Source organism: Triticum aestivum, chromosome 3A, assembly GCF_018294505.1.
Source record: "Triticum aestivum cultivar Chinese Spring chromosome 3A, IWGSC CS RefSeq v2.1, whole genome shotgun sequence".
NCBI classification, from domain to species: Eukaryota; Viridiplantae; Streptophyta; class Magnoliopsida; order Poales; family Poaceae; genus Triticum; species Triticum aestivum.
In genome coordinates this window covers 527,209,181-527,227,762 of record NC_057800.1, presented here as the reverse complement: position 1 = coordinate 527,227,762, position 18,582 = coordinate 527,209,181, and the positions used below count along the sequence as shown (strand labels likewise).

The following is an 18,582-nucleotide window of genomic DNA, read 5'->3' as shown; positions in this document are numbered from 1 at the left end:
CGACGTCCGCCTCGACTCGCGTTACGCTAAGACAGGGTGGCAGTGGTGTCACGAGCTCGTCTCGGCGTCCGTCGTCGCTACCGCGACGACGTCCGCCTCGACTCGCGTTACGCTATGACAGGATGGCAGTGGTGTCACGTGCTCAAACTTTAGAGGGGCTCATTTAATACTTAATCGAATGATTACCCAAACAGGTAAAAAGTGTTTTGTTTCCTCTCATCAAGATAGAGGTAGGCAAAAAAAGGGATTTTCATCGTTTGTGGATCACTCGGACGAACACAACAACGCGGGGTATATAACCCTAAGACAAGCTGGCGGTGGTGTCACTTGCTTGTTTCGGCGGTGACGGTGTTGCCAATTAATTTGTATCTGAACAAAAAGATCAAGAACTTGCGTTGGACAAAAATGTCATCACTATCCAAAAAAAGGATATATAAGAATGTATGTGTTTTCTATACTAAAAAAGCAAAAAAGAACTATTTAAAATAAAAACAGTATTTCGCCAAAATAATCCTCTTATCGATGAGTCATTCTCATGTGTACGGCATTTTGCCATCCTTGGGTGATCCTCCGGGAGCTTAGGGTCATGATTTAGTCCTGTTGGGATGATCTCATACAAAAGAAAATGTATTTTAGTGGTGACAAAAAATCTCTAGTAGACCATTGGAAAATGAAGATGAAGAAAGTTTGAATGGAAAAAGGAAAATGAGGGGACAGGCATGGTTTCAACTTCCCAGTATAAATTCTAACCTATTTGTATTAAAAAACAGCTTAACTATTCAGAAAAAAAATATGATCTATATATAATATATTTCGGTATTTGATCATGTGGCTTCCCCAAAAAAAATGTAAATGAAAAAAAAGGCAAGGATTCCAGTACTGATTTTGTGAAGTATTCTTAAGAATCTGACCTTTCCCAGCCAGATGTAGTTAACATTGTTCTGCAACAGGACCCCATGGAGAATACCCTGGAGTCTGTGAGATTTATGTTCATGAGAAAAGAAAGAGAAAAAGGTTAGAAATCATGGGGGAATGCATGCAAACTTGGGAAAACTGTAAAGGAGAAAAAAATCTGTTTGCAAAAAAAAAGTGAAAAATGAAGGGAAATTTCCTTTAGTCATACGTACCGAGTAGTCAAATGGAACACCCTGCAGGAAAGAAAAATGCATTGAAAAAAAGAAAGTTATTTTTTCAATGAAAGAAGAAAGTTTAAGAACATTGTGAATAACTAAAAGAAAGCAAAAAAATAAACGATGTAGCAAAAACCAGCTAAATAAAAAAGAGGTGGGGTGTGTGTGCGTGTGTGTGGGGGGGGGGTTATTAAAGAGATAAGTCAAATACTCACATATTTTCTTAAGATTTCTTTGGTTTCTGGCATCAGTTTTTCGTTGCAAGGGTGAGCAACCATGTAGTAAGTTAGACTCTCGCGCAGGCTCTTTGCATGCTCCTGTTTTTGTTTTACATAAAAATAACAGTTAACTTGAAGTAAAAAAGGAAAAAACATGTTATATTGGTGTAAAAACGCAGCAGGATATAAGAATAAAAAAGATAAAACACCTGTGAGAGACTAAAAAAAATGAGCCTGACAAAAAACATAAAAAAGGATGAGGTTTTAAGCAGCAAAAAGTTGAGCTACATTACATGGATATGCGATGTGTGTGTTATCAGTTGAACAAAAAAAAATACAAAAAAGACAAAAAGGGGTGGTTGCTATGACTTACGGGTTCAAAACACAAAGTGTTGTCTCCATCATGTCCTTGTACCAACTTCATTGTGAAGATCCCACTATCTGCCCTGCAATTCATAATTATGTTTTTCACATCACTGAAGTTAGATGAAAAAAAAATACTGAAAAGGATCATGCATAAAAATGCTTGAGTATTTCAGTCGTTGGATTGCATTACTCTTTAGTTGAAGAGCACACACTCCGGAAAGACACACCCATGTCAGTCACATTTAGTTGTGATCTCTTGTATGCCAGCTTGAAAGCCGCTTTGAAATTCTTGATTACAAGCTGAGCTTCGTCAGCAATCAAGTCGATTCTGTTGTTTGGGCAGAGGACTTCGAACAATTTCTTCCTAAAGTTAGCAACAACCGTGTACCAGAAACTGTATGAGCTTAAAGGTAAAAACACCTGTACATTGATCCAAAAATAAAACAAAACAAAATTAGCACAAAACGCCATGGTGACTTTTTACTGAAAAATAGAAAAGACATGGGACTTGCATGGAGACTATAAATTATATGGCTTGTTTACTGGACTACGAAAATACCATGTGAATTCGGTCAAGATGGAATCCTATCATTGTCTCCCTCAGGTGAACAGATAACGCCAATGGAGTTTCAAATGCCTTTTGGAATAATTTCTGGAAAAATTTGACCGGATCAAAGATGCATCAATGGCACCAAGGGAGGGGGGCTCGCAAAAAAGAAACAGAGCATTGGATGGAAAAAAAAGTATTGTCTGCACATATTTATGTTTCTACTTACAGCAGTGTCGCATTCGACATAGTATCTTGACCAGTAACTTCGCGGGAGAAGATTGAGCCTATCCTTTTCGGTTTGCTCGGCCATTACTGCTTTTCCCAACATATTGATCACGTACTTATTGACCCGGCCATACACTTGCATGCTCAGGCCAAAAACCCTATGTTCAACCCATGTCGAGCCCATTTGTACTATTCTTGGGCTGCCACAAAATGAAAAATATGGAAAATTCAGATGGGAAAGAAGCTTGATGGGAACAAGAAAGAGGAATGAAAAAGGACAAAATATTCCTTGTTATACAGACAGTGCATCCCCATTGAGGAGAAAAAAGGAAGAAAAAACAAAAAAAAAGGAGATTGTTACTGAGATACCTCTTTTGCCTTGAATGGGGTGGTATTCGTGACACAATGTCGCTGAAAACAGCACTTTCGACTGGATTTGAGGTGAAGTTGCAACAAATCTCATTGGGCTTGATCTCTGATATGTGGATGTCTTGTGTAACTGATGTGGTATACTGAGTTTGTCTTTGTTGTGAAAACCACTCTTCCTCAATCCTATCGGTAGACTCGATCAACTGCGCTACCATATCAGGGTCGTCCCATGGGAAGTCTTTGTTGGTAGCTGAAGAGGTGCCATGGACTGGTGTTTGTTGGATCTGACCAAGATTAGCGTCGCTTGACGACTGATCTTTCTTGTGTGATGATGCGCTTACAGTTCCTAAAGTGTGTGGCATCTCATGATGAATGTTGCTCGACAGCTCATCTGTGTTCTAAAACATCCTTGCCCTTTTTTTCAAAGCAACGCAGTTGTCAGCCGTCTCGTTTAAGGACATGCATGTCGTCCTTTTGTTTCTATTAGTGATGTCCTCTGTCGTCCTGATAGGGTCACTGCTGGTTGGACCTTCACTACCATCAACCTTGGTAGAGACCTTCCATTCTTCAAATAGATTGAGCTCCCTGCAGGTTAATAAATCTGGCTCTCGTGGACTCAGCGGTCGGTGCCAAAATGCTTTCTCGTCAAGAACATAAGAAAGCAAGCTAAAAATGTGGGTAGGTTCAGCCTCGGTATCTCCAACCTGCACCTTCTGTGGGTACATCCCCTCCAATGCTTCCGTGCAGCGCGGCAGGTCTAGGTCGGTCGAAATTGGTATTGTGTCAATTATTCGAAGTAGGCTTTCAACGTTGGGTACCCTGGCATTGGCACATGCTTGTTTGTCCCATTCCGCCAAAACTTCATCACTTGTATCCTCAAAACTCAAGAGCACGGGTACGGGGGCTTTGTTGTTCTTCCTTTGTACTTCAGACAATGGCTTTGTTTCTTCAGCTGTAAAAACGTGCTCTGTTTCCTGCCCTGAGCCACATTCTACCCCTGTTTTTGCTTCAGGCTTATCCTGTTTTCTTTCAGCCAGTGTGGTACTTGTCATTTGCAAGCTGGAGTGGCTACCACAAGGAACCGTCGGAGCCTCTGAAATGGGCACGCACCTTGAATCTTTGTCTGTGCTATTCTGTTTTTTGCTAGGCGATGAAGAATGCATTGACGACATCAGTTTCAGCAGGTTCATAAAGTTCTTGGCGAGTACATTTTGCATTGAATCAAAAAGCTCGCTCTGCATGCTATGCATAATCTTTGGAAGCTCGTCTAAAACCTGAAATTTGTAAAAAGAAAAATGTAAGAAAGCAAATATATTTTATTAAAAATAAAACTGAATGCTGCACCTCTAAAAGACAAAAGTAAAAAATACCATCTGGTGGTTTTCCTCTGGAACAATTGAGAGGGTGAACTGCAGGAGTTCATCATACGAGGCACCTAGTGTGACTTTTGGCTGTCTGTTGATTTGACCGAAGGGTGTTTCCGAGACACGCTTTGTCTGCCATAAGTTTTGTTATGTTTACACCATGTCAGAATCATAGGGGGTGGCTGAGAGAAACCATCTTTCTTCAAAGGAAAAGTGCGAGGATGGTTAAAACCTCAAACAAAAGGATTTGCGTGTTCACAAAAAATAATTACCGGGAGCCTGCCGTAAAGCAATTTATCGCTGCTTGTGCAGTCTCGCCTTTCATATTCTGCTACAATTTCAGACGTCCAAAGTGAAATCCGTGGCCGCTTGCTTGTGACCGGCATGATGTCGGTGTCAAGAAATTCAAAGTATATGATCTGCGCAAGAGGATGAAGAGCAAAAAAGAGATGAAAAAAGAAATAGTGTGCTTGAAGAAACCATATATATATTCTGTCAAAGAGACGTATGTGGATATGAAAGAGAGAAAGAAAAAAAGAAGTATCCATAATATGCTTTGTATCTACACACCGTGAGTGTTAAGAGATCCCCGCCGAGCACCGTTGTGGCTCCAGTCTTGTAGCTATCAATTGACGCCACAAGCTTGTCAAGGACAGCCGTGCAGAAGTCGAATGAGCCAATCTGTTCAGGGTCTTCCAGAATGTGGTAGTAATCTGGACTAGCAGCCCCATGGCTTGAAGGGCAGAGGAGCACGGTGAGCGCATACATTGTGAAAATCCTTTTGAATGAATCTCCATCTAGCCCAGGTTGTATCAAGTTATCCAGCTCGTTTATGGTTGGGTAGTTTCCTTTGCATTTTGTCTGTTGAGCAATCAGTGATCTAAGAGCTGGGTTTTGCTTCTTCTCTATGGTTCTGCCGCCAAGTGGTATCCCCAGGACCTGGTGTATGCAGTAGGGTGTGATTGTGAACTTGAACCCATTGGGGAGTTCAATAGCCCTTGAGGGTACATCAAAGTTTGATGCCAGATAATGAACGACACCGCGCGGCAGAGTATCACATTTTAGGTCAAGCAGATGATCCAGGCCCATGCTACGGGCAAGGTGCCTTTGATCTAGAGTTACACGCTGCGCCGTCGCCATGAATTTCCGTAGTGAGAGCTTTGTTGCAAAATCCTGTAAACAATCATTTATTAAGAAAAAAAATCAGCGAGTGCAAGGAATATAAAACATTTCTGCAGTGAAGAAAGTGATCAATTGAGATAAATTATGTAAATGCAAAAATTAAAAGGAACTCACTGCTCTTGCCTGCTCAGCCATGGTTGATATAAAATTCTATTGGTTGGATGTATTGAAGAAAGCCAACAATTTCCTTGTTCCCTTCGAGTTATTAGCAACTCCTAATGCCAAATCTGAAATCTGAGAGAAGATTATTCATGATTATGTGAGAACTCTGAAATGACAGTACTCAAAAGGAAGTAATTAAAAAAAGTTATAAGTCATGCATGCACCACAACAGCAACATCACAGATCAAAAACAGACACATTCATGCGCCTGATCTCCCAAGCATCATATCTCAAAGGCCGGCCCAAGCACTGGATGAAGACTGTTGAGGGGCAAGATTCAGAGGTTGTGTCAGCCAGTGGCGTTGCCCAACACCACGCTCAAAGGCACACGCCACACACAGCCACAGCCACAAACACAGCATGCATAAACACTCCCTCACACACACACACAACCACATAAGAGGCATTCAAAAGAACAATCAATGGGAAGGGGATGCAGGGCATGACCATTTAAGGAAGCATCCTTGAATAAACAAATGGGGGCCAGATTTTGGATTCAACACTTGAATTTGTGAAAATGCCACCTTTGGATCAGAATACGCAACCAAAAATGAATACAACAATGCACAATCAGTCCAACATTTCCAAACAAAATGCTGAATTCTGATTTAAACTACAACTTTTCTAAGATGTAACTTTACAACTGGTGATCAGCCGCATGGTCTTGATTATTCTTCATTTGGATTATGTAAGCATATATTAATATGCTTGGCATGTTAAAACAGTCAGGTGTATTTTTCTTTAATCATAATCCACATAAAGATGGGGATTAGAGCAATGACATATGAGAAATATACCTATATTTTCCACTGCTCTCAGATTTTAGAGAACGGACATTAGAACCATAACCATGTTCCCCCGTTGCTCTTAAATTTGATGTATATTTAGATGACGAGCTAAGCAAGTATTAGGCAAAAACAAAAAACATACTACAGAATACACATGGGTCTCATCCAGCAGTGGGGTGTGTGGGAGATGGTTGGAATCCTTTCGGATCTGAGGAAGGCGTGTGCTAAAATGGTAAAAATATATGGTCGAAATAGGGGACGAGAACGACGAGAAGGGCGTGAGATCCAGACTTACTCAGTTCGTGATGGCGTTCCTGTAGAGCTCCCGCAAGGTGATGGGGAACTCCACCACCATCCTCCGTCCTCAAGTTCCCCGTCCGCCCACCGGATTTGGTTGTTGTTGCCCCGCGTGTGGATCCGCTGACGGGAGAATCTGACGCTGTGCGCTAGTCATTTTGGACTGAAAAAAGAAAAGAAGCAATGGAAGATAGAAAACAGGGGTCCAGTGAAAACAAATCAGTTTTGTCCTTACCCTTTTAGTCCTTCCGCGCCGTCCAGATAGGTGATATAGAATAAAAATAAACTACGGGGATAATTCTGAAAATAACCACATCGTCTTCAACCTCAGAAACCCCTAACCCCCCGTGATTAGAGAGAGAAATCGGGATCAAATTCAGGTCGTGATTCTTTGCACTGGCCGAAACTTTTCTTGGGGGAGGGGCGGATCTTTAGACAATTAGCTTGATTCCCCTCTCCCCTTGCTACAATCTTGGCGATCCCATCACGTGTCATCGCGCAGCCCCCTTTCCCATCACACACAGAGCCAAAAAATTGGAGGGGGGTGGGGAAAGGAGAGAGGAAGCGATCTTGGCTGCAGTTGTCGAGCGCATAGCTGGGTAAGGATGGCTCGTCATTGATACAGCGAAGCACCCTTGCTGAGAGCAAAACTAAAACAAAGAGAAAGGGATCAAAAAAGAGGAATTGAGCAGGAGGGCTTCGCAAAAAAAGGCACAGGAAAAAAAAACCAAGACAAAAAATGGTGAGTTCTCCTCCACCATTTTCTTTGATTTGCTCTTCCATTGTGAAAATCCCTTTACATTTTATCTGCTTCTCTGATTAGTAGTTAAAAAACAAACATACCTGATTTGGGGAAAAAATTCAACACTGATAGAAGGAACAAAGTGGGTGAAAAGGAGCAAAAAAATATGTTGTCCATGATGGTTTTTTGTCCCAGAAACTTGATGTATATATCAAATGTAAAGTCCAGGACGTGTTGAAAAAAACCGTGATCATTCAATAATAGCTTAGGAACGTTGTTACATGACAAAGAATGCATTGTACTTTTTGAGCCATTTTGAAACTGCTGCTGTGTTTACAGAACCATGATTCTCATGGAAGAAAATTAAAAAGAAAATGAACACAGGATGTTGTCTGGCACTCTCTTTCTTCAGTTTCGACAGCAAAAAAGAATGCACCGGGATCTTGAGGATTCTTTCTATCTGTAGGAAATATATATAATATGTAAGCGGAAAAAATATTAAAAGAAGAAATGAACTGGATATGTGACTTCGAACAATGCACATTTATGATTTTGCAGGAAAAACACAAGTGACTATTCTAATTTGCATTTCTTTTTTCTTCCTTTTCAGATGACCAGTGCTGGTGTGGTCTATCCGCTAGTAAGAGAAATGATGAATGCTGGTTCATCAAGCATGCCAGTGCACGTTTTACTGGAAAGATTTACACAGGTATCACCCCCAACCCCCTCTCTCTTTAATAATTCTTTGTAGCAAAAAGCAAGAGGTTCAATAAGTAGGGAAATGCTAACGCTGCCACTCCCCTCCTCCCCGTTCCCTCTCGCGGAACAAAAAAAGTCATTTGTGCAGAGGCGTCGCGCTAGAGAGGAGCAAGAGAATATTCAAGAGCTTGCGGCAGTTGAGGCTAGCATAAATTCGGCGAGTCATTCAGCTAATATTGCTTTTGGCATGGCGGAGACAGGGGCTTTCGCGGGAACAGATCCTCATGAGCATAAAGAACCTGCACTGTTTGATTTAAACGAGGTACAAAAGAAACATGACTTAGATACCTATGGTTTGATGAACAAACACAAGTTGCATGCATGTTGTTTACTAGCAAAAAAGAGATAAAAATGAGGAGCTTATAAACACAAATGCTTTTCTATGTGCCGCCCCCAGGCTATTGATGCAGATGAGGATGGTCCCGATGCAGCAGGCACTTGGGTTGATGATGTTCTCGACATGGATACAACAGAGTCACATGAGCAAAGGCAGCCACCACTCTTCGACTTGAATGAGGTATGAAGAAAAGGAAACTATGACTCTTATGGGATGTTTTGAAAAATGCACAAGTTTGTGAGGTGTACCTATCTAAAAATAACCAAAAAGAGAAAAATACTTACAGAAAAAAGGAATTGCATCTGTATGTTTTTCCCAGGTTATGGATATACATGAAGATGAGCTTGCTGAGGGTGGAGACGTTGCTTCCGCAGTCCACCAGTCGCAGCAAGGCCCGAATCCGGTGGATGGAGCAGCTGTAGCCACGGACCAGGGAGATTCGGTGCTGGATGGTGTTGAACAGACTGATGGTGTGGCTGCAGACCCAGAGCTTCAAAGTGCACTTGAACCTGAGCCCCCGACAGCCGAGGAACATGATATGGACCGAATGTTTGGTAATGGTGATTATCCATCTGTCCGGGAAATCATGGAAGCTCCTGCGCCGGAGCCAGGTCTTGAGTTCGATTCGAGGGACCAAGCATTCTTCTTTTTCGCCTCATATGCCCGGCGTGTGGGTTTTGCGGTAAAAAGGGACACCACATATGAGTCGAGGGTTTCAAAGCAGATAAACAAGCAGTCATTCAGCTGTAACCGGAGTCGGGCGAATGCGTGCAACGATTCTGCGCTGAGGAAGAGGATGACTTCCAGAATCAACAGGACAATGTGTCCAGTTAAGATAATAGTGAAAGAAGAATCTGGACGATGGGTTATAAAATCCACAAAGCTTGAGCACAATCATGAGCTGGCTCCCAGTGAGTGGCTGGTTAGGTTTATGAAGTGCCACAAAAGGATGTCTGAATCTGACAAGGCATTGATTGACATTCTTCAAGAAAGCAGAGTGCCCCCCAGGAAAGTGATGACCATATTCAGGAGGATGATGGGGAGCTTCAGAGGAGTACCTTTTGATGCTAAGTATCTGAGCAACCGCAATGCAAAGAAAAGACTTAAACACAAGAACAAAGACATTGAGGAGCTGCTGAAAATTTTCAAGAGCGTTGAGGATAAGATGCCAGGTTTCAGTTACCAGCTCCAGGTCGACGCACACAACACCGTTAGAAGTGTGTTTTGGACAGATCAGATAGGTAGAGCAAACTACAGCCAGTTTGGGCAGTTTGTCTCTTTTGATACCACCTATTCCACAAACCAGTACAATATGCCATTTGCCCCTGTGGTTGGCGTGGACAACTATGGAAAGACTGTCCTGTTTGGTGCGGCATTGTTAAAGGATGAGAAGGAAGACACATTCAGGTGGCTGTTTCGAGCATTTCTGAGGTCGATGGGGGGTCTGCACCCGGAAACCATAATAACAGACCAGGATGTCGCAATGCGGAATGCTATACGTGCTGTCATGTTGCACTCAACCCACCGCTTCTGCAACTGGCACATCCAGAGGAAAATGAAATAGAAACTAGTCACTTTCTTTGCTGCCCGAGGAACTTTGCATGTAGATCTCTGGAGCCTAATCAGGAACTCGTTCACGCCTGAAGAGTTTGAGAGCGGATGGCACGCTCTGTTGGAGAAGCATGATGCTCAGGATGAAACCCACCTAAAGCGGTTGTTTGAAATCAGAGATGAGTGGGTCCCTGCGTACTACATGGACAAATTTTTCCCATTCACGTCATCAACTGGGAGGAGCGAGAGCACCAACTCTCTGTTCAAAGGCTACGTCCTCCGAAAAGACTCGATTGCGACGTTTTTCAACCAGTACCAGATTGTGCAGGAAAAGAAGCATAGCGACCTTGATCGACTGAGAGAGAAATCAGAACTGAGAGAACAACGTTACTGGAGTTACGACCCTATGGAAAGAGAGGCTGCAAAGATATACACACCACCAATATACGCCAAATTTGTGGAAGAGATGAAAAAAACCACAGCTTACAGAGTTGAGGTCGTTGCTGCTGCTGGTGAAACAAGAACATTTCTGGTGACAAGGCGGGGCAAATACCAGGACGCAGAGTTTTCAAAGAGGATATACACTGTGTCAATATCACCTGATGATGTCTACCGCTGCTCATGTTCCAAGTTCAGTCGGGACGGTTTGCATTGCTGCCACGTCCTAGCGGTAGCAAGACACATTGGGTTGAGTAGCCTCCCTGAAAGCTTTATAAATCCTAGGTGGACAGTAGCTGCAGGGCATGTGTTAGCTATGATGACGGATGGAAATGTTGGTCAAAATGGACAGAGAACACACTTGACAGTCAGGCATTCTATAGTCATGAGCCAGGTGTCCGACGCATTGTCAAACGAATGCACGGACGACAGGTCGTACGACCTGTTCGTGGAAGGAATCGGTGAGGCAATAAACAAAGTCAGGTTAGACAAGCGGCTCCGCCAAGAACAACAACTCTCAGGTGGGAAGCGACGGTGTATTGATGATCCTCAGCAGCTGAATGTTGATGCCAGGCAGGAGGGGGATGGCGACCTGCATATCCCTACGCAGGTGCATCGAAACGTTGTGTCTACCATTGGTGCGTCTAGCATGGGTGGAGTTGAGGTGCATCAAACATTTAGTTTGAGAGACCCCCCGCTGTCACGCACAAAAGGTTTCAACCTTGGTGATAGGCCAAAGTCCATGTATGAAAAGGCTTCTGATAAGCTTAAGAAACAAAAAGCAGTAAGGAAGTGTTCCAAGTGCAGGCTGCCAGGCCATAAAAAGCCACAATGCCCCCAAAATAACCAGGTAATGCTTAAATTTTCTGGACTAGCAGTGTTAATCTTATAGGATTTATTACGGCTATCATATTTTATTATATAGAAAGCAGAAAAGGGACTAATTTCCTTTATCTGTCCTCCAGAAACAGGCGACATAACGAGGCGTCATGGGCTGGACCAGAGAGCTACAACGCGCATAGGATGCTATGGGAAAAGAAATGGAGGCAATTATCTTCTTGGGGCACTTCTTTTTTTGCATGGTGGGCGCAGAGAGAAAAGATGAGCATTTTTACTTGTGTTTATGTTACTGAACCTGATACTAGCACGAAGAACAGTGTACGAAAAAAGGAAGTATCTTGTAAGGCATGTGTTGTCGTTTTAGTGTGAAAGACTGCCTATAAAAAGATAATTATGCTGTAAGATATTGACATTTACGCTGTAAGTTATTAACCTACGATAAATCAGGGGAAGGAAAGGGATGTTCTTCAAATGATGTTACCATTGCTTAGACACCTTTGCGGTGCTTTCAATTGAAGTTTTTCATCTCTTACTCATCCCTGTACAGGTTAGGTTGTCTATGGAAATATGTCAACCTGAATATCACCCTTGCTGTTCTGTGGTTCTTGTGATCTGATGATGAATTTCTCCTCCTACAGAAAAGCACAACAAAAAATTAGGAGTAGCGAGAGAAATGAGTTGTTCCTTTCTACTAAGAGGGGGTAAACTGATGTAAAAATAATGGCAGCTGCTGATTTCTTTGAACAATATTCAGTTTTCATACATTAACTTGCTACAGAAAAACAAAAGCGATTTTCAGAGATTTAGCTCATTCTTTGAACAATGGCAGCTGCTGATTTCCTTGCACAGTGTTAAGAATTCATACAATAAGTTGCTACAGAAATACAAAAAAAGATTCAGAAAATAATTCCTTCTTGAACAAATGACAGTTTTCTGTCAGAATTCATACGACAACTTGCTACAGAAAAACAAAGCGATTTTCAGAGAATTAGTACATTCTTGAAACAGTGGCAGCTACTATCTCTTTGAAAAGTGTTCAGAATTGAGTTCCCAAAAATAGATTCCCACAACAGAATTAAAATGAACTGCTAGTCTTAGTTCATTCACTGAAAAAATGCCATTGTTTCAGAGATACATTTAGGGATTTTCTTTTTCCCATACACACAGCCGGTTCCGATACTTCTATGGATTTTCGCAGAGATACTGCTACTTGATGCTCCGCCGTCAACGAAAGATGAGACCAAGGTGGATGAGTTGCTGGCAAAAATCTGATTTTGTGTGAAATAGTAAACAATCTTCTTTTGTGAGAACAGAGCCACCAAGGTGGTATGCTTTTCTTCAGTTTTGACATACACATTCCTTCTATTTTCTTGTCCACCATCCTCACTGGATTAGTCCTTCCAAAAACATTAAATCATCTTCTTCCCTCATTAATGCTGAAAACTAGCAAGAACTACCTAGCCATGCCGGCTTCATCAAAGCAGAGATGCCAAAATCGACATCCATGTGCTGCTCCATGTCAAATCTTGGTGCTTGCGAGCTCGGAGACGCTGGCCGCTGTCAGCTATTAATTCATCTGAAGGAAGAGGGGAGGGGGGAGGTGAGTGGTACCGGGACATCCTTGGAGGTGACACGGGCGCCGTTGGAAGCTTGCTGGCAGGAGACGCAGGAGGAAGGGCGAGCGAGCGCCGGAGGCCGTACGGACGCTGGAGAGCCACCGCCTCGCCGTCTTGACCGCTGCCGCCCCTGGACCTTGTGGCGCTCGTGCGGGCGCGGCGCCTCGCCGTATTGGCCGCTGCCACCCCTGGCCCTCGCGTCGCCCGTGCCGCCGTGGAGCCTCGCCGTATTGGCAGCTGCCGCGAGGGAGGAGCAGCCAGCAAGGAGGGGGGAGGGAAGCGGCAGGGCAGCTGCGGTGGAGGAAGAGCCGCCAGCAAGGAGGGGGGAGGGAAGCAGCAGGGCAGCTGCGGCGGAGGAGTATGAGCCTATGAGGGGATCTGTGGGAGAAGGCGACCACCGCGCTCGGGGAGGTAGGCGAAAGGGAAAAGAGGAATAGCAGGCCGCGCACGCGTGGGCTTTTCCAAAAAAGGAAACGAGATAGAAAGGGAAAGGGAACAGGAGGTGAGCCACGCGCGGTCGGAATCGATCGCGGGAGCGATCGCCAAGGAGCCGCTTCGCATATACTGTAGCAAATTTGCATCATACAAGAACGAAGTCATAAAGGTGTATTACAATATGTAGAGCAAAAGCAGTTACAGCAACACCAAGTACACTGTAGCAAATTTGCATCATACAAGAACGAAGTCATAAAGGTGTATTACAATATGTAGAGCAAAAGCAGTTACAGCAACACCAAGTACACGAGTCCATGCTCATCAGCACAGCCCGGGCATACATCCAACCAGGCACAAACAACAGCAAATTTTGCACGTCCGAGCACAACGTCCTTATTTCAGTGTAGAATCAAAAACAAATATAACAAGCCAGAACAGTAACAAACGGCGCTTCACTTGGTCCACCAGTGAAGGAAATCCTTGCGCCTGTTGATCTTCTTCTGGAGCTGGAGAACACCGTATAGTAGGGCCTCAGCGGTTGGGGGGCATCCAGGGACGTAGATATCCACCGGAACAATGCGGTCGCATCCACGCACAACAGAGTAGGAGTAGTGGTAGTATCCACCACCGTTGGCACAGCTGCCCATCGATATGACCCATCGAGGCTCGGGCATCTGGTCATAAACCCTGCAGAGGAAGTTACAATAACATGAGCATTAGAAAAAGACAATGAGATTGTGACCTTAAAGCAAACCATCCTGAATATTGATTGCTACAGTCAGAAGACGTTCACCAATTCTTCTCAAGTACAGAAACGTCTCCAAAAGGAGAAGCATGGACCATACTAAGAAGCTAAGTATTCCCTAAAAAAAAGGGCAGCCCCAGTGCATGTAGCTCCCGCTTGCGCAGGGTCTGGGGAAGGGTCCGACCACTTTGGGTCTATTGTACGCAGCCTTTCCCTACATTTCTGTAAGAAGCTAAGTATTCCCTCCGTTCCATAATTCTTGTCGTGGTTTTAGTTCAAATTATGGAACGGAGGGAAGATAAATCTAGCTTTGTTCCTAGGGGATGAAACCAACAGCACACTCATTTCCATGTAAACCGAGACCTATGTTTTTAAGGCGTCCAGGCGCTTTAAGGCGCTGGGGGGCGCCTCACCGCCTAGGCGCTCAAAGCGCGAGGTAAATATGGCAGCCATGAGTAGAGGGGGAGCTTGGCCGGAGAGGGGGAGGGCCAGCGGAGGAGGATCTTGGCCGGAGAGGGGAAGGGCCGGCGGAGGAGGAGCTTGGCCGGAGAGGGAGAGGCCGGCGGAGGAGGAGCGGATCTGGGCCGGCGGCGTGGGAGGAGAGAGCTCCTCTCTCTTTTCCCCTCGATTGGTGTCCCAGGTGTGTTTCCCTCTTCCTCCCGCCTCTGTTTACCCTCTCTCTCCCGCCCAATTTCTCTTCCATCCCCGCCAATTTCTCTTTCTCGCGCCGCCAGTTTCTGATTCACGCTCGACCTACCCACACATGTCCAGGGCGTCCAGAATCGGCCAAAGCGACGCCTTCTCCGTCTAGGCGACGCCCTGGACGCCTCAACAACCCTCGGACGCCTTAGACAGAAAACTAAGGCGAGGACGACGCCTTGGCATTGCCCTCTTACGCCTAAGCGTCACCTAGGCGACGCCTTAAAAACATAGACCGAGACATTCACATGTCACAATCATATACTTCCTCCGATAATGTAAGCAGTTTTTGATCATCACTATGTAACAAATTACCAATATGAATAATATCAAATTGATATTACTAAATTGATCATGAAATATATAATCATTATATACAATTGCTTTTGTTTGACGGACAGGTCTGGCACAGTGGTGAAGTTGCCTCGTGTAAAGAGGTCCTGGGTTCAACACAGCCTCTCTGCATTGCACTGTGCAGGGGAAAGAGTTGCCTCGTGTAACCCTTCCCCAGACCTCACCTAGGGTGGGAGCTTCTAGCACTTGGTAAAATTGCTTTTGTTTGAAACAGCATGTTTTTCTGAGAAGTTATACTTTGACAACTGTGTCAATGTGCTAAACTACTTACAATGTGATAATTCTTAAGGTGACACAGAAGCACATCAATTGGTTACAAAAATGGTTAGATTTAAATTCCTTTATGTTCCAATCTCTTGGCTAAGCAAGTTCATGCATATATATAGTAGCCTGTGCATGTTTTCTTACTTTTTGATACTAATTGTGTTGAAATACAGAAATATTTGGATATTAACAGCAGCACATTATCACAGGAAATAGGATATTGAAACTTAGCAAGCCTAAATAACCTATGTTCACACTCTATCTAACAAGTCAGCAAATGCTTCTTCACTTGTAAGATTGAGTAATCAATAGTCTAAGAGCCTAAGAACAAATCATGGGATTGGCCCAACCTAAACATAAAAACAACTTATGTTGTGAAATCTCTTCAGCCATACAGGGAGGATACTTCAATTAAATTATGGTGTTCGTCGCAGACTTCTGCTTTTAGCGATATGCAGACAACATGCTTGCAGTCATGATGTATTGATAGTGCTTAGCACTAGGGATGCTGAAATGTATAAGCATTTCTGTGTTCCATCCTCTGAAGTGGTCCATTTACACAAACCAAACATTCCAGCGATCAGAGTTGGTGTTGTTTCTGACAGGTCTCCAAATCAAATACACAGATTAGGAAAAAGGACTTAGGACGAGCTGTTGTTCATTCTGTGACATGTTTCCAAATCAAAATTTAAAATGGCGAACGTCAACTCCGTACACTATTAGAGCATAGAAATCACATTAGTAGTCTGTGCCTGCGGGAAGATGCCCACAAAGGTTTGAGCAAGAACTTCTTTCAGATTCAATTGAAATCTACTTAAATTATGGTGTTCATCACAGGCTCTAGTTTTAGCAATATGCAGTAGGCAGGCTTGTAGTCATGATGTATTGATGGTATTTAGCAATATTGATGCTGGAATGTAAGCATTTCTGTGTTTCATCCCCTGAAGTGGTCCCGTTATGCAAACCACGCATTCTAACGATCAGAGTTGGTGTTGTTTCTAGCAGGTCTTCAAATCAAATACATAGATGGGGAAAATGGAGTTAGTACGAGCTGGTGTTCATTTTGTGGCGGGTTTCGAAATCAAATTCGAAAATGGGGAACAAGAACTTTGTACACTAGAACGTGGATAACATTCACATTCGTGGTCTGTGCCGATGAGAAGATCCTCACAAACAGCGAATTCAATAAATATTTGAGCCAGAACTTCTATCCGATTCAATTGATTTCTAATTAAATCCCTTCCGAGATCTAAGCGCATGCATGGGAAATCTGAGCGGCAACGGAGGAGGGAGTTTGGTACCGACTTGCGGAGGGCGGGCGCCATCTTGTTGGTGAGCGTGCCGGCGACAATCATGCAGTCGGACTGGCGCGGGGACGGGCGGAAGATGACGCCGAATCGGTCGAAGTCGTAGCGGGCCGCGCCGGCGTGCATCATCTCGACGGCGCAGCAGGCCAGCCCGAAGGTCATGGGCCAGATCGAGCCCCGGCGCGCCCAGTTCATGAGGTCGTCCACCTTGGAGACGACGAACTCGGCCGCCTTGGACCCCGCCGCCGGCGGAGGCACGCCCGCGTACGGCGCCGGTGGGGTGGGCGAGGCGCCCGCCGCGGCGGCGGCGGAGTAGGTCCGCGGCGACGCGGAGAGGAGGGCCAGCCGGGCCGTGCGCGGGAGCAGCGCCATGGTCGTTGCCTAGGGTTTCCTTCCTTGCCTCGTGGAGGGGGAGGTGGAAGCGTGGGCGATTGGGCGTTGCCTTCTCCGAGCTCTCTCTCGCAGTCGGACGCGGCTCGTGGTGTGCAGTGTGGGGTGCCCCGTGCCGGGTCGGGGTCCGTGCCGGGCGCACGCCTGGACTGGACTGGTGGAGTGTGGAACTGTGGATTGCCCAAGCCCAGCTCCGTTTGACGTTGGGCCGGACGCAGTTGGTACAACAACCAAGCCCAGCACTCGGTTCCGAAAGGATACATGAATGGGCCCAATCATCTACAAAAACATGAATGGGCCCAAAGTTTTTTTTCGAGCAAAATGGGCTGAAAGTTAGAATTCGAGCTTTCGTGACAAAATGGTTCATTCGAGCATGGCCTTAGCTGCCTCGTCGTGGACTCGTGGTCGAGTGCTCCTCGCTGGCGCCTTATGCGCCCGCAGAGGAAACCAGCGCCCGTGCGCTTGGCTACGTGGGCCGGCCCAACAACAAGCCGACGAGCTCGCGTACGATGCGCGCTTCCCTGCCTTTCCTGCTCGACCGTCGTGGTTGACTGGTAGTGGTAGATTCGGTCAACCGTTGGTGATTGACTTTTGAGATTTTTTTTTGAAATTTCAGAAAAAGAATTCGAAAATAAAATTCTCACGGATTCTAAAAAGTTCACTGATTTTAGAAAAAAGTTCATCAAACTTACAAAAAAGTTCATGAATTTGAAAAAAGTTCACCGATTTTCAAAAAAAGTTCATGACTTTGAAAAAAAGTTCAGCGATTTTGGGAAGAAGTTCACAATATTTTGAAAAAGTTCATCGAGTTCAAAAAAAGGTTCATCAATTTTAAAAAACCGCTACTTTGGAAAAAAAGTTCATCTACTTTGAAGAAAAAAGTTCACAATTTTTTAAAAGTTCATGGATTTTGACAATAGTTCATCTACTTTCAAGAAAAAATTCATGAATTTCTTTCGCAATTGTTTTTCACGAATTTGATAAAAGAAGAAAAAAAGAACCAAAGGCAAAACAACCCACAGTGTAAACTCTCGAAGGTAGTTGCTCTGGTGGTTCTGGCGTCCCACTTGTAGGAAGAGCGTCGCGGGTTCGAACCCTGGCTCGCACTCGCTTTTTGCATTTTACAGAAACAGAAAAACAGAACAAAAGAAAGTGGAATGGGCCCACTATAAAACTAAGCATACAGGAGGGGTGTGCGCCCTGTACCAAATACACTATATTCAACGCTTAAGGCGCCGAATAGGATTTGGCCTCGTGGTCACCGGCGATGATCCCTGTTAGCGCCCTGGCGGCTTGGCCCCACCTGCCAACAAGGACCGGGCTCGGCCCAGCCGCGCCCGACGCAGCAACCAGCGCTACTTCGGCCCAGAATGGCACAACCAGCCCAGCCCAACAGCTTCTACTACTCAAGGCACTGCTCCCAGCTTTCCCTTCATCCAGTGGATCACGAACCC

At 44.7% G+C, this 18,582-nt stretch overlaps 5 protein-coding genes across 12 annotated transcripts; 1 reads left to right on the top strand and 4 right to left on the bottom strand.

The window, feature by feature from the left end:
• Positions 1 to 275: 275 nt before the first annotated feature.
• LOC123062044 (uncharacterized) lies at positions 276 to 3,220 on the bottom strand. Of its 4 annotated transcripts, none has more exons than XM_044485356.1 (9): positions 2,859 to 3,220; positions 2,491 to 2,689; positions 2,274 to 2,366; positions 1,905 to 2,134; positions 1,722 to 1,794; positions 1,346 to 1,447; positions 1,128 to 1,148; positions 912 to 975; positions 276 to 610 (listed from the first exon to the last, which is right to left on the bottom strand). In XM_044485356.1, exons 1-8 carry the CDS (start codon positions 3,218 to 3,220, stop codon positions 931 to 933), a joined length of 1,125 nt encoding a protein of 374 aa, XP_044341291.1. In that variant the 3' UTR covers positions 276 to 610; positions 912 to 930. The 4 variants fall into 4 exon arrangements, with proteins under 4 accessions (XP_044341291.1, XP_044341290.1, XP_044341289.1 ...); XM_044485355.1 differs by having other exon boundaries at positions 276 to 597; XM_044485354.1 differs by lacking the exons at positions 912 to 975; positions 1,128 to 1,148.
• LOC123062043 (uncharacterized) lies at positions 2,997 to 7,489 on the bottom strand. 5 transcript variants are annotated; one of them, XM_044485349.1, is made up of 7 exons: positions 6,887 to 7,489; positions 6,650 to 6,814; positions 5,519 to 5,638; positions 4,793 to 5,395; positions 4,495 to 4,641; positions 4,229 to 4,354; positions 2,997 to 4,132 (listed from the first exon to the last, which is right to left on the bottom strand). In XM_044485349.1, the coding sequence occupies exons 3-7, from the start codon at positions 5,537 to 5,539 to the stop codon at positions 3,257 to 3,259; spliced, it is 1,773 nt and encodes a 590-aa protein (XP_044341284.1). In that variant the 5' UTR covers positions 5,540 to 5,638; positions 6,650 to 6,814; positions 6,887 to 7,489; the 3' UTR covers positions 2,997 to 3,256. The 5 variants fall into 5 exon arrangements, with proteins under 5 accessions (XP_044341284.1, XP_044341288.1, XP_044341287.1 ...); XM_044485353.1 differs by having other exon boundaries at positions 5,528 to 5,638; XM_044485352.1 differs by having other exon boundaries at positions 5,519 to 5,631.
• Positions 7,490 to 7,625: 136 nt separating this feature from the next.
• LOC123056977 (uncharacterized) lies at positions 7,626 to 13,623 on the bottom strand. Its single transcript, XM_044480173.1, has 4 exons — positions 13,587 to 13,623; positions 12,930 to 13,498; positions 11,894 to 11,950; positions 7,626 to 7,853 (listed from the first exon to the last, which is right to left on the bottom strand). The coding sequence occupies exons 1-4, from the start codon at positions 13,621 to 13,623 to the stop codon at positions 7,671 to 7,673; spliced, it is 846 nt and encodes a 281-aa protein (XP_044336108.1). The 3' UTR covers positions 7,626 to 7,670.
• LOC123062041 (protein FAR1-RELATED SEQUENCE 5) lies at positions 9,302 to 11,577 on the top strand. The gene is made up of 2 exons (XM_044485347.1): positions 9,302 to 11,328; positions 11,444 to 11,577. The coding sequence occupies exons 1-2, from the start codon at positions 10,243 to 10,245 to the stop codon at positions 11,456 to 11,458; spliced, it is 1,101 nt and encodes a 366-aa protein (XP_044341282.1). The 5' UTR covers positions 9,302 to 10,242; the 3' UTR covers positions 11,459 to 11,577.
• LOC123062042 (NADH-quinone oxidoreductase subunit B 1) lies at positions 13,589 to 17,243 on the bottom strand. Its single transcript, XM_044485348.1, has 2 exons — positions 16,737 to 17,243; positions 13,589 to 14,056 (listed from the first exon to the last, which is right to left on the bottom strand). The coding sequence occupies exons 1-2, from the start codon at positions 17,108 to 17,110 to the stop codon at positions 13,822 to 13,824; spliced, it is 609 nt and encodes a 202-aa protein (XP_044341283.1). The 5' UTR covers positions 17,111 to 17,243; the 3' UTR covers positions 13,589 to 13,821.
• Positions 17,244 to 18,582: the final 1,339 nt, after the last annotated feature.